We start from the raw sequence: 15,117 nt of genomic DNA on the forward strand, positions 1-15,117 counted from the left end.
CCTAAAGCCCCGGATGAATGTTGGTATCTTGCCCAGCGGGACAGCCAGGGATCAGGTACCTCCTGATGTGATGCAGTGGGGCACCTGGAAAGTACTCTTGCTAAAAACATTGCTCCTGAATCTCATAAAGCCTCTTAATGTAACACCCAGTTTATAGAAAATTCGAGGGTTGGAAGAACATGTTAAATGACACCATGAGAATATAGTCAACTAAATATAGAAGGGCTGTCTACAGGGACAAACGACCTTTTTCTGTAGCAAGTGAATAACGAGAGATTTAAAAAAGAAAAAAGGCAGGAGAGACCTGTTAACCAAGTAAAGGAGGCTTGGGAGACACATTACCCTAAGCAGTTGTGCACCTGCGTTCAATCCTGATTTGCAAAAAGCAATTATACAAAAATATTTTGAGGCCGTCAAGGAAATCTAAGTGTGGGATAGATAATTAGATGATATTAAGAATTACTTTTAATTTTGTTGGCTGCGATAATGATTGTGGTTATGATTTTTAAAAGTCCTTATCAGAGACACTGAAGTAGATACTAGTGAAATAAATGGTGTCTGCAATTTGCTTTACTTCCATTTAAAAAAAAGCTGTGAGGAGGGGTAGATGAAGTGAGCATAGAGAAAGCTGGTGTTCACACTGGATAATGTGTTCCAGTCTTTTAGCTTCTATATGTCTGAAAATTTCATAATAAAAAGTTAAAAATGCTGAAATTGGTTTACTGGTGGCATTTAAACACTTCACTTTAAATAGTGAAAACAAATACAGAACTCTCCAGTCTGGTAGAACCTCAGCTTTTGGAAAATTGCCTTTTGGCTTATCTGCATATTTGGTCTGGTTGGTTTCTTGGCAAATTAGTATTTACATTAACTTCATGTTATTCCTCATCCTGAAGTCCCCAGGAGCCCTCAAATAAACCAAGAGAAGTCATAATTACAGATACTTAGAGAGTTAACGCTATGGATAATTGCTAATCAGTAGGCTGTTCATACCAATAAACAGGCAGAAGAGGGGGTTTGGGGAAGATTGTCAGTGAATGGAAATAAATTAAGTCAGGAGGAGAATAATTTGTGTGCTTGACTGAGTTGGCTTGTAGAAGTGTATGTAAATAGCACTCTGGTCATGATTGCTAAAGGTGGTCTCTTCTGACTGGTGTAGAATCTAGGGTTCTCCCACCACGCCTTAAATGAACATAGCGCTGTAGAGTGTGGGGTCGAACTTTTCTCTCTCTCTCTCTCTGCCTTGATGGAGTCATTTGACTTCAGTTTGTTACCATCTCTCTGTAGATGATCGCCAAATTGGTATCCTTGGCCCAAATGACTCAGTTGGGCGCTAGAATCACATTTCCCTCCACCTGGACTTGGTTCCCTGCCTTCCTTGCCAGCCTCGTCTGAGGCTCCCCATGCTGGCTGAGCACCATTCACACCAGCTCTTGGTGCTCTGCCTTGGGCGCCATTCTCGCCAGCCCTGCCTTAGCCATGTCCTTAGCCGTCTTCTCAATTTATAATGATTGTCTCCTCTTCTCCACTGTGAGGCCCCCAAGCAGGACACCTTTCTGTCTTGGTTGACACTTCACACCCTGCACTTTGCTTCCATCGTCAGTAGACATTTGTTGGATTTACAAGTGAATGATTGATGAATGAATGGACACGTCTGGCTCTGGGCTAAACCTGGGAGACAGATGTGAACGATACAGTTTTTTCCTCCAGGCATCTTGGTCATTGGCTCGGGGAGGGAGATGAGTAAGCCAAAATTACAGTTTTAAGTTGTATGAGAAAAGCACACAGAGGTTCTGGAAGTGATGGGAACAAGAAGTCTGGGAGCATGATTGGAGTTAGGGAAAGGAGGAGGGATGGGTATTTGTAGGCGAGGAACCAGCCTTTCCAGAAGCAGGGCGGTCAGAGAAAACTTTGCATGGTGGGAGTGTGTGGGCTGGCTGTCAGGGAGGTGACACCAGCAGGACAGGATGTGACCGGAAGATAAGGGCTCTTGTGTCACAGCTGAGGACTGTGGATTTCCGAAGGCTGTTAGGGACCCTTGGAGGATCTTAAGACTGGAATGTCGTGGAAGGATTATTTCTCTGCTTGCTTTAGAGAAACCTCAGATGCACAGAAATGGAAGGATTGGATCTGTGTGTTAGAACACCTTCCAGATGGGTTGAAGGTGCTAGGAGAGGCTTCAGGAATTTAGGGTGGGTTGTGGCTGGTGGGGAGAGACCACAGCCCTGATGGATTTCCCTGGGCAGGAGCACACTTCTGATCAGGCTGAATTTCCTGACAATTACAGCATTTTTTAGCATGGCTCCTCTTGGGCCTAGAGCCCTAGGGGCTGGGGCACATGGGAAGCAGGTAGTCACAGCTCTCGGGAGGCTGTGATGAACAGGAAATTGTCACGTTGGGGGTGTTCACCCTTACTGGGCCACCACTCCTTGTACTGGTGGTGTGTGACACCACTCAGGAAGCACTTGTCACCGCAGCCGCTTCTTTGCCATCAGAGGGATGTTAAAGGATCCTCTGGGTTCTCCTGGTTCTTGAACCAAACTCAGGGTGAGCAAGGAAGCAGCTTTTGTGTCCAGGATGTCAGAACATCCCTGCCTCCTGTGCTCTCCAGGCCCTTGGAAAGCCCGTCTCCTCACAGGGGCTGATGATGATCAAGCAGTGATTAAGGGCCCAGACTTCAGTGTGGCAGGGCTCGAAGGATTTGAGAGTGAATTACAAGATCCTGACTGTGAGAAGGACTTATTAATATCCAAAGAGGGAGGATCAGGTTTTCTTAGGGGCCTGTTAGGTACCTTTTAGATACCCAGGGCTTCCTAGGTGGCTCAGTGGTGAAGAAACCGTCCGCCAATGCAGGAGACACGGGTTCGATCCCTGGGTCAGAAAGATCTCCTGGAGAAGGAAATGGCAATCCTCTCTAGTATTCTTGCCTGCGAAATCCCATGGACAGAGGAGTCTGGTGGTCTACCATCTGTGGGGTTGCAAAGAATCAGACACGCCTGAGCACACATGCATTAGATAACCAGGTGGAATAGTCTGTAGCGGGCAGTTGAATCTGTGACTCAGAATTGCTTTGGACTGACTCTTCTTTCCTGCCCCATCCATGTCATCAGTAACTAACTTTATTACTGGCCTTCTGTGCAGTCTGTCTTGTAACTTCTCTTGCATTCTCATCTGTCACACAGTCCTCTCTCCTGGCCCCGACGGCTGTGTACCTGTGGGTGCGATTGAAGTTTTGTGCTTCTCTCTGCTCTGCCAGGCTTTTTTTTTCTTTTCTTCTGCAGGGTAATTTTGATAAGAAGCCCACTTTGCTACAAATATCCAGTGGCTCCCCCATTGTTCACTGACATTCTCACGCTCTTCAGCCAGCTTTCCTAGTGTTCTCTCCAACCAAGTGGAGCCACTACTGTTTGTTACGCAAACACACCCCACATTGTCCAGACGTGGAGCCTTTGTCCGTGCTGCCACTTCCAGCCAGCGTGGCCCCCCACTCTCTCTCTTAGGCCTCTGGCTCCCTTGATATAAAGTCAAAACTCAGCTTAGAGGTGAATTAAGGTACTGAGCATAAGCTCTGGACTGTTGGGAGGGGAGCCACCCAGGAGGCAGATGTGTCTCCTGGTCACTTTGTTTCAGACATGTGTGTTTGCGCGGAGACTGATGGCCTCGGGCTCCCATGTTTGGGGGTGAAGTGCCTTCTCATGCTTAGTCACAGGATGTCGTGTGCCATTCCAGCTCCGAGTGAAATTGGAGATGGAAGATTATCTTGAAGCTGATGGTGTCCTTTTCCCTGTTGTTCTGGGACTGTGTTTTGAATTAAATTATTTTAGAAACAGATGGCCGACTGAGAGTTTTTTCGCCTTTGTTCTTAGTGAATTGAGTATTTAGTTGAGTTTGTTTTGGTTACTTAAAGTGCTGACAGCCTTGCTTTCCAGGTTGGTAAAAGAGGATTGCATTTTATTTAGGAAAAAGATAAAGTGCGACAGAACATCTCCCAACAAATATTCAAACATGCTTTGAATTAAACCAACATTTTAATATCCTTACCTCCTCAAATAAAAAAATCGTGCACAGAGAGAGAGAGGCCCAGATCCCAATGGGAAGCTATCCTGGTGTTTCAATGATAATAGTATGCGTGTGGAAAAGCTTCATGGGCCCATTATTTCAGGACTGTATGGTTGCAGTTGTTGTTTTCTGAAGTTGCTCGTTAGTTCTTTTCCTGTTTCAGTGATGTCACTAATTGTTATCTGTATCTCCATCTCTTGAGGAAGAAGGGGAAGATGTGACTAACTACAGCAGATTTCTTCTAGGGAGCTGAGCAAGTTTGATACAGAACGGAACCCAGTTCTGTTATCTGTGGAAGGTTCTGGAGCTGTCGTCTCCCTCTCTGACCAGGATTGTATTATGCCAGTGCTGTGCTTTTTATTAGCTTTTATTTTTCCAGTTAAAACTGAAGCCCCCACCTCTGATGTAGTAGCCATGTGCCAGTTTGGGGACCACTCTTTCCCTTTCTGGGGAATCCATATTATGTCCAAGGTCCAAAGGCTGCAGGGTTGACTGGCAGTGTGGCTTGTGACCTGGGTGAGGCTAGTGGGGCACTCCTGGCTGGACTCTGAACTTTGCAGGAGTGAGGTCATGAAGCAAAGGCCCAGAGGGTCCCCTGACGGCTGTGCCAGTCGTGGTTCCGGCCGGGCGGTGTCAGCTGACTCTCCTTGCAGAGACCCCAGCCGGCTCCCTCACTGTCGGCATCACTTGTCTCTTGACTGTGTTCTGAGCCTGAGCCACCTTGTTCGTTCCGTAGACCCTCTGGTGTCTTCCCACTGAATCCCTTCGTGCTTGTGTGGCCAGAGCTGTTTCCACTGTGAACAACAGAGAACCCTGACTGAGTAACCCTCACAAGCAAGCAGGCAAGTATAGGGTTACATGTCAGGCCTGGACAGGGGAAGTCCACGCTTTCACACCCATTTTCAGGAACGTTGTATCTCATGAGGAGAAGAGGGAGCCAAGACCCAGGGATGTGTGAGTTACTCAGGGCCGGCAGCCCCTGGGCCCGTGGTGGGCCGGGGCCGGGCCTCAGGCCCACAGGTTTCCTGTCGTCTCTACTCTATCACAGAGCCTTTTGCTTGAGCCAGGAATGAATGGTGTTGTCTTGGTCACTTGAGCCGCCCTGGCAAAACGCCAGACTGTGTGACATCAACAGGAATTGGCTTCCTTCTAGCTCTGAGGCTGGGGTCCACGATTGAGGTGCCGACAGGGCTGGTGTCTGTCGAGGCGCCACGCCTGTGCTTACAGATGCTGCCTTCTCACTGTGTCCTCATGTGGCCTTTCCTCCGTGCCCGGGCACCCGGAGCTGGTGAGCTCTGGTTTCCCTCTTCTTATAAAGGGTCCTGTTCTGTCAGATCAGGAAGGACCGTACCCTCATGACTGCCTTTAACCTCCATCACCTCCCTAAAGGCCCCATCTCCAAACACCGTCACAGGAGGGTTAGGGCTTCAACACAGAGACCTGGGCAACACAGTTCAATTCATGACAGATGGGCACTATGGCGATTCAGGAAGTTTACTGGTGTTTGTGACTTAATAATAGTTGAGAAACAAAGGATATCAAAGGAGGATTTCTAAAAAGAGTTTTTATGTAGTGCTGAGGTCTTAAAATACCCAGATTGGCCAGCATGCTCAGTTGCTTCAGTCATGGCTGACTCTTTGCGACCCCATGGACTGTAGCCCACCAGGCTCTCTGTCCGTGGGATTCTCTGAGTAAGAATACTGGAGTGGACTGCCGTTTGCTTCTCCAGGGGATCTTCCTGACCCAGGTATTGAACCTGCATCTCTTATATCTCCTGCATTGGTAGTTGGATTCTTTACCACTTGTGCCACCTGAGGTCTTTAAAATACTGAGGACTGGCCAGCAGTTACTATTTATTCACCTCGAGCTTGAGTCTTTTCTGTGCAGAGAGCTCTTTGGTGATTGTTCTTTGGCTGAGCCCCCAGATCCAACCTGAAACGCTGAATCGGGAACCACAGTTTCCCAAACCGCATGGGACCTGTGAAGCCTGCCCTCTGGTTTCAGGCTGTAGCTCCCCCGACAGAGCCTGGCTATATCCTCTCATGCCTGTTTCAGCATCCTCCACTGACCTGGTTGCTGCCGTCCCCACCCTAGGCCAGAATCCCCTTCAGTACTCTCTAGCAAATCTGTGCATCATGCCCAGTCTGCACTCACCCTCTCTTCCAGGTGAGGGTCAAAGTCTGCTTCCCCTCTGGACCCCATTTCCTTCTTCCTTCCCAGCCCTCTGGGCTTTGCACCTTTTACTTCTTCCTCTCTTGTGGGTTGTTCCGTCAGCATTGTTCCCAGTCTGGTCCTCACAAAGAAGGGTCTTTGTGCTTGGCATTAGTATTACCTGTGGTGTGGTTTTCAAAACACAGATTCCACCACAACAGGAACAGCAGCAAACACAGGTGCCCACACCGAGTCCTGAGCCCCAGGCCCAACCTGCTGAGTGAGAACCCGACTTATTTTAGTTTTTATTTGGAAAGCATCTTAGACATCAAGCAAAGCTGCGAAATTAACAGAGTTCTCATGAGCCCCTTTACTCAGCATCTGCTCTTGGCCCTGGTTAACCTGTTCTTCACGCTGTAGTAGGAGGGACTTTTAGATCATTATTCCGATTGTGTCATTCTTGCTTTATGCTTTTAAAGGATATCACAATGGCTTTTACTCTAGGGAGGGATTTAAGCTTTCCATCTTAAGACACAGACACACAAATCTCAAACAATTACAGAAAAGATTGATAAATTTAACCACATTAAAACTGATCATTTCTGTTCATCAAAAGACCACATAAAACTCAGATGTTCTTTATGTTACTATATATATGTGACCTGATAAATTCGTCTTTATAAGTAGTATTTCTTATCTACTAGATATTTGGTAATAACAACAGTACCACTTGGAGGAGAGAGTAGAAGATAGGTAGCTGGTAGAAGGTATTAATAGACAGTTGGGGTTGGAGAAAGAAAGAGAAGAGGCATACTCTTCTAAACCAGGGAGAGAAAAATGAAAGGTAGGAAAAGGAGGAGGATGGTTTTAAGAACGGCACTAAAATCCCTCTTAGGAAAGCCTAAGAAGTAGGTAAAAGGTGCTGAAGATTTGCCACATTGGGTATTGGTTTAATTATCTGACTGCTTTTGTATTTAAACACCTAGAGATTCTAGCAGGCTCTTGTTTTGTGGCAGACTTAATAGCCATGAAGTGGAGATGACTCACCCTGCTTTGCAAACTCCACAGTTCAGCAGAGAAGCTAAAGTAATGGTTCTATTTGGATGAAAGCTCTTTAGAGGTTTTTGATGTTGCTGTCCCTTGGGTTTTCCAGGCCAGCCCTCAGAGGATGTTTTGTTTTCTGAGCGCCCGTGCCTGCAGCTGTGAGCTGCCCCGCGTGGACGGTGGGACCTCACAGCTCAGTGTGCCTTGGCATAGGTTTCAGGGGCACAGAATTTAGCATGTACTTTCAATTCATTTATAACACAACTTAGCGTGTTTTTCAATGTAATGTATTCACTAGCAGTCTTAATGAAATAGGCTGATTTGCCTCAGCCTGGTGTGGTGTGAAGAGCATTCAACCAGTGAGGGCTTAGGAACCTGCCTTTCTAGGCTGGCTCTGCCCTGATGCTATTTTGAGCAAGTCAGCTTAAACCCTGAGCCTCATTTGCCATGTGAGGGGGATGCCAAGGTCTTAAAGGATCCATTCAGCTTGAAAAGTCCACGATGCCATGTTTGACTGGTGTATTTAGGGAAGGTTTCCAGATGGAAAAATACAACTTTCAAAAAGGATAAATACCAGATTATGCATGTGTGAATGAAACCAGCAACTTCCTAGAGACAGGCAGCTCACACATGAGTTTTAAAAAAGTTTTATTTTTTAAAATATTATTTATTTGTTTGTTTTGTTTTTTTGGCCATACTGTGCAGCTTGTGGTATCTTAGTTGCTTGACCAGGGATTGAACCCAGGCCCTCAGCAGTGAAAGCATGAAGTCCTGACTAACTGTTGGGTCACCAGGGAATTCCCAAGATTTTATTTTATTTTATTTTTTTAAAGAACAGTTTTAGGTTCATTCAGTTAGCAAAATTGAGAGGAAGGTAGAGAGATTTCCCATATACTCCCTGCCCCCACCCACGCATAGCCTCCCCCATTGTTAACATCCCCCACGAGACGGTACATTTGTTCCAGTAAATGAGCCTACACTGACACAGCATTGTCACCCAAAGGCTAGTTCCCTTTGATGTGCTTTCTATGGGTTTGCATTGTGAATTTTCATCACTATGAATCTGCGTGGCACTTGGGCAGTTTCTGCTCTGTTCCATGCAGCTTGGCAGGGACCTACAAAGGAGAAGTGGGTGCAAGGTACGTTGTACCGTCTACACAGGAGAAAGTGGCTCAGTACTTGTTACTCAGGGTGTGGGTGGGTCTGGCCCCACCTGGGCGCCATGCAGAAGCTCAGCGGGCCCTCTCCTGCCCCGGCCCTGCCTGACAGTGCCCATATCTTAACAAGATCCCCCATCACGCGTGTAATCATCCCCATTCCTTTCTCCGTGTTGTCCAAGAGAAAACCTTACACTCTTGTGTGAACTTGAGAGCTTGAAAATTGATCTCCAGGGCTTGAAATTAGTCTTGGAAGCCTTTTCTACTGGGAGAGACTCACCTGGGTTTTCTAACCTCTTCCTGAATTAACTACAGAAGTGATTCCCATGGCATTTCAGCGGCTGTCTCTTTAGAGCTGATTTCTTTCTCCTGGGACTTGGCCAAAAGGAGGGGGGAGAAAGCACCACGGCTTGGCTCACCTCACAGTTCTTAATAGGAAGTTTTTGTTCCTCTGTTTTACTAGCCAGGAGAATTTTTCATTCTTTTGATCACTTTGCCTTCCCTGTTCCCTGTCCTTTGTAGGCAGAATTGATTGAATTCTAAGTTGCATCAGATACTTGGGCTCATAAATTAGCCACTAAATGCTTCTCTCTTTGCTGTTTTTTCTCTTGCAGTTTTCCAGTGCACTTATGAGTATATTTCTGATTCGATTAAGAAGGGATCTTGCTTTTTCTTCAGGTCTTCTATTTCAAAATAAATCATGGCAGAGTTTTCAAACACATAAAATAATTTATTCTTAGGAAAACTTTTAAATCTATGTGCTGCATAGTTGCACATATTGTTATTTTATTACCTCTCAAATGTATCACTTCTGAGAGCAGCTGCTACTTTACTGTATTTGTAGTAAGTACCACCTTTACTTTTATCCATGCTTGGAATGTGGCAGGTAAATAGTAAAAGCATATAGACCAGAAATGCCAGAGCCTAGCTGTATGGAAGGCAACAGATGCCTAATAAATATTGCTATGAAACAACCTAAAATCTCTGAGAAACAGTTTTCTTCTTTAATTATCTACTCATTTTTAAAAGTCATATTCCATAGAAAGTGAGCAGCTTTAAAGTAAGCAGCTTCTGTCTGGTGTAAATTTTTAACTTTCAGATGCTAATGGAACCAGCTAGAAATAGTTCATCTATATAAATTTATGATTGAATATAATTTACAAATTTTAGTGTGTACACAGAAGATCTATTCAGTTTTGTCTAAATGCTGCTCTTTCGACTTCTATGCCATGTAACAAGCTATCTTAATTCTGTATTAGGTCTCTTGTAACCTTACAGATTAGGTAGTATTTTTATTGTTCATTTATAACATCAGTGCTTGTTTAGATTTAACCACATTTTATCATTCCTTTATTCTCTGTTTATCCTCAGATCTTCCCTCCAGGATAATCACCTTTTCTTTTGATGTATATCCTTGTTTAGAGAGACTCTTCTATTGGTCTTCTGTTAGTATAACCACTTTTTAAAAAAATCTGAAACTGTCCTTATTTTTAAAAATAGAGAGTACTGCTGGTTATTCAAGTCTAGATGTCAGATATTTTCTCTCAGCATGTTGAAGATGTTATTGTCTCACTGTTAGTTGGCTCCTAGTTCTGTGAAGTAGTTACCTGATGGTTAATTGCCATTCCTTTTCTCTGACTACCTGCACAATTATTATTATTAATTTATTTTTTTGGTCTTTGGTGTCCTATGGTATCATCACGTGTGTCGGTATGGGTTTTTCTTTTTTTTTTTTTAAATTCACCTGCTTTGTGATTCTTTGTCTTCCTGAATTGAAGGATTCATGTCTCTTTTTTCTAGCACTATCTCTTTTAATATTGCCTCCACCCAGTTCCCTCCATTCCTTCTTTTAAAACTTTAATCCAATGTGTGTTGTACTATCTCATTTTGCCTTCTGTATGTTCTTCACTGCCTTCTTTTGTATTTCTCCTTGTTTTGTTTCTCTGTGCTCCATTCTGAATAATTTCCAGGTCTGTTCCCCAGTTCACTAAATCTTCAGCTATGTCTAAGTTGCTGTTTGCTGTGTATTTTATATTGTATATTGAGTTTAAAGGGCTTCCCTGATGGCTCAGTTGGTAAAGAATCTGCCTGCAATGCAGAAGATCCCGGTTTGATTCCTGGGTCGGAAAGATCCACTGGAAAAGAGATAGGCTACCCACTCCAGTATTCTTGGGCTTCTCTTGTGGCTCAGCTGGTAAAGAATCTGCCTATTGCAGACCTGGGTTTGATCCCTGGATTGGGAAGACCCCTGGAGAAGGGAATGGCTACCTAGTCCAGTATTCTGGCCTGGAGAATTCCATGGACTGTATAGTCCATGGGGTTGCAAAGAGTCGGACACGACTGAGCGACTTTCACTTTTGACTTATTGAGCTGTTAGTATAAGTCACTCACTGTGCTAGGCACTAGGGAGAGAGATCAATAGTTTCTGTCCTCCAAATGCTCAGAGTGTAATGAGCAGACATTTCATTTCAGTGGGACACGATCAGGGATGTGACAGGTAGGGAGAGACACTCACCCACCTTTGGAGCATCGAGGAGGGAGGTGGTGCCTGGGCTGCATCTGCAGGGCTGGTAGAAATAATCCAGGTGGAGAGCAGAGGGAGTGCATCCCAGGCAGCGAAGGAGAGGGATGTGCACATCACTGAGCCACAGAGGATCTGGGCTTAGGGAATTGCAGGTAGCTCATTGAGCCAGAGTGTAGTTGGGATGGTGTGAGAGTAGAGCCGGGAAGGATGAGAAGTGAGCCTGGAGGTAGTCTGCAGCCTGGATGTGGAAGGTCCTATAACTAGGAAACTGCTGAACTCTCTTCCCTGCATAGCCGGTGGTGCTGTCAAAGTAGTCATGTTCATTTCTCATTAGAGCCAACTCTTCTGAACGAATAGGAAAACGGGCTTGGGCATCAAGGCAGGCTTCTACTAAGATTCCAGCTCCACCTGCATCTGGGTGGTCATGTAACTGATTTACTTACCTTCTCCGAACTTCTCTTTCTCAGTGATAAGTGAGAAGAGATGAGATGGCTCTGTACGTCCTCCTCTATTTATAGTATTCTGTGGTGGTGTGATAAGGCAGGAGGAACATGTCAGTGTGTGTATATAGACAGACAGACACAACATGCTTAAGTAAAAAGTGGTGCTCAAATTTATGAATGTTTGCTAGTGTTATGCTGACAGTTAACTGGCAAGTTCTGGCTTTCATTTGGTTGTTTTTGAATTGTGGATATTCAATGAGTGGGTACCTGTTGATGGAGAATATTTTCATATCTGAAACAAAATGTTATCAGTGTGACTTTTCATTGCCTTTCAACTGAACTCAGCTGTTATTTTCTTAGATGAGCTCCCTCTGGAACAGCACAATCTTTCTTTCTCCTCCGTGGAGCTCATGCCGAGGGAAAGTGCTGTGCCCAGCACTGCATACGTGGCCTTAACAGAAACCGCTCCAGGGTCCCTGCAAAGCAGTTCTCTCCACGTCACATCATCTCCATCCACCATGACTTTTGATACAGCCTTTTTTAACCAAGGAAAATGGACCCAAAGTACAGCAGATCCCAGCATCTTTGCGGAAAATTATGTGGCAGTGACGAGCAACGAGGTCCTAGATGACGATGAAATGGACAACTTCTTGCCAGAGACTTACTGGACCACCTCCCGTGTGGTTTCTCCGGTACGATACGTCACAGTCAGTCCTCCAGAGCCGCCCAAAGAAACCTTAGAGTCCGTGCTGACTCCATCGTTACCCGTCATACCTTTACAAGATGAAGAAGTGACGTCAGCCTGGCTAAACACAGAGCAACAACCAACCACGCATGCTGAGCTCCCCGGGCATTTCAATGCTTTTCAGTCAGCTTTTCCCACTTCTGAGGGCATAATTCCAATGCCTAGTAGGAATTTGGTGTTTTATCCTTCTGATGCTTGTGGGCACGTGTCAAGCAGGACTTTGCCGGAGATCATGGCTTCAGGAGCAGAGGGCTCAGGAACCCTCCTTCTTAGCTCACAGTCTTCCGAGTCCTGGCCACCAGGTGATGATGTTACTCAGCAGCCATCTCCCCCGTCAGGGCAGGTCTCACCGTCTCCAGAGGATGCTCTGGCCACAGATACGGACAGGTACCCTGATGTCACCACTGCTTTGGGTCAGAGTCTAGACAAAACCGTCTCTCCAGGCACACACCGTCCTGCAGCTCTGTCACCGATGGTCCTTGCTTTCAGCAGCAGCAGTGCACGTTGGGCTTTGTTTCCAACTCCTCTGGCATCTGGATCCTTTTCTGCTCAATCAGCTGGCGTGTCACATAACCCCTTTCTTCCCGGCGACTCCAGTGAGGCATCAGAATTGCCTGGCCACTCAGTGGTCCCAAGTGGTGTGGGTGACTCTCACGTCTGGAGCCCGGTGTCTTCGTTCAGACCGTACACGTGGTGTGTGTCCTGTGCTGCAGTGTTGTCCCGGCCTGTGCTGTCAACGAGCCTCACGGAGAAGGACACGGGATCGGGCGATGGTGCTGAGACCCTGTCCCCCACCCCCTTGGAAGCCAGCAGCATCTCTCCACTGAGCAGTGTTGTCACGGACTTCTCTGAATTTGAGGAAGATTCTCAAGAATTTAATACACTTTTCCCCTCCAGGCCGATGGTTCCTCTCTCTTCTCCATCTGGGGAAATCTCAGCCACCAGCATCGGTGTTTCAGCCGAGGGGGAGATGAGCAGTGTTGTAACTGTGCAGGTGTACCCTCCCCACGGCCACCCCTCGGTGCCTGTGTCACCTGATGCTGCTCTGGGCTCCGTCTCTGTCGCTCAAGTGATGCCGTCCAGCGTGACAGCTGTGCCGTCCTTGGTCACCCCCGGGGTCCTTCTAGACTCTTCTTACCCCATCACAGCAAACAGAAACACGCCGTCGCTCGCCGTCAGCGGACCAGGTCTTTTTACATCTTACAGTTTGGACCCGCCGGCAGAGTCTTCGCTTTTCCTGGATCGAGAACCTGTCAATTTTTCCCAACTTGAAACTGCAAGTATTTGGGGTTCTGCATCCAGCTTTTTCTCTACTCCACCGCTGGAATACAGCAGCAGCGTCCCTCCATCTTCGGAAGTATTTGCTTCTCCATCTCTGAGGTCAAGGGATCTGTCTACCTTTGTTTCTCAGGCGTTTTCCAGCTTGGTTGAGACACCTACATTGAGTGACGCAATCAATTCTCAGTCACCGCAGCCCTCTGTTCCCGGTTCCACAAACCTGGAGTTTTCTCAGCCCTGGCCAAGCTCAGACTTTCTTTTAAGCACGTTCACTCTTCTCCCTGGTTACTCTGCAATGTCACGACACTCCAGCTTCCCCTCTGATTCCCTGAAGTTTTCTGAAGCGCCCACAGTGTCGCTTACAGACACTGAAGCTCATTTTACCTCAGCTTTCACTGAAACTACCTCCTCTGTTGAGTCTTCACTCACGTCCCGTGAATCCGCAGTCACCACCCTGGTGCCCTCCATCTCCGAGCCCGTTTTGACTGCTGACTCTCACTTCATGTCACTTTGGACTGCTGTTCCTACTTCCCCTGTTCTAACTGAACCTTCTCTCTTTTCAACCCTGGCACCTTCTGGTGATCTCAGTGCTGTAAACGATCACATGTCTGTCTTACCCTCTTTCTCGGAAGTCACCCCTGCCAGCACAGTGCTGGTCACTGCCAGGCACCTGCCGTCAGCATCCTCGTCTGTTTCTGACGTGACCCCCTCGCCTCTGCCTGCAGAGCCTGCAGGTGGTTCGCATGGGCCGTCCTTCACACCCGCGGATCTACCAAGGAACACCTCCACTGAACCAAGCATATCTGATACCAGTGGTGCCCCTGAGAATTCTGGCCACACCACCCTGAACAGCAGAACTGCCAGTCAGGATCTCCACGAGGGTGGCACAGTTCTCCCCGCACTGTCCCTTCATCCTGTGAGCACCCCCACTCCCGAAGCATCAGTTCATACTCCAGCGCTGGTCACCACCAAGTCGCCATACGTGTGTGATATTACAGTTCCTGATGCCTATTTGATCACAACTGGTAAGCCCCTGCTTCACGTCCCTTCTGTCAGTTGGGGTGATCTTCCAAAGGTGCTGATACAAAACGCGTATATGATGTGCAGCTTTGGGGCAGAGTATAAGGTCTGGATCCAGACAACTCCTCACTGCTCTACCAGCTCCCGTGAGTTCTCCAGACAGTTAGCTTCTCTAAGCCTCAGTTTCCACAACTGTTAAACAGGGAGGATGGTGGCACTTAACTTTTTTGGGTTGTTATAGAGATTTCAATGCGTTAATGCATATAAAATACTTAACCTAGTGCCTGGCTTATCTAGTAAGTGCCCACAAAATATTACAGATTAGCAGCAATGAAAACAGATTTAGATGAGCCTTAGAAGTGTTTGCTGGGATCTTTGTCTTTGGAGTTCATAACCCGTTGGATACAGAGATGACACAGTTAAAGTAAAATGCCTTCATGTTTAGTTCAAGCAGTTAGTTGGACAAATGTGTAAGGGCCTCCACTGCAATTTCTTATTCATTTACTGTTCTCACTTTTCCTGGAAAAGAGGGGAAACTTTGTTTTTATATGAAAGTGTTAGTTACTCAGTGGTGTCTGACTCTTTGCGACCCCACAGACTAGCCCACCAGGCTCCTCTGCCCATAGAATTCTCTAGGCAAGAATGCTGGAGTGGGTAGCCATTCCCTTCTCCAGGGGATCTTCCTGAGCCAGGGAT

At 46.5% G+C, this 15,117-nt stretch overlaps 1 protein-coding gene across 1 annotated transcript in view; it reads left to right on the forward strand.

The window, feature by feature from the left end:
• Positions 1 to 15,117, forward strand: part of KIAA1549 (KIAA1549 ortholog) — a 126,329-nt gene that overhangs the window by 35,153 nt on the left and 76,059 nt on the right. The window contains exon 2 of the mRNA XM_070369200.1: positions 11,739 to 14,426. Coding sequence (XP_070225301.1) covers positions 11,739 to 14,426 — 2,688 coding nt within the window. The remainder of the gene's footprint in view (positions 1 to 11,738; positions 14,427 to 15,117) is intronic.

This window comes from Bos mutus, chromosome 4, assembly GCF_027580195.1.
Source record: "Bos mutus isolate GX-2022 chromosome 4, NWIPB_WYAK_1.1, whole genome shotgun sequence".
NCBI classification, from domain to species: domain Eukaryota; kingdom Metazoa; phylum Chordata; class Mammalia; order Artiodactyla; family Bovidae; genus Bos; species Bos mutus.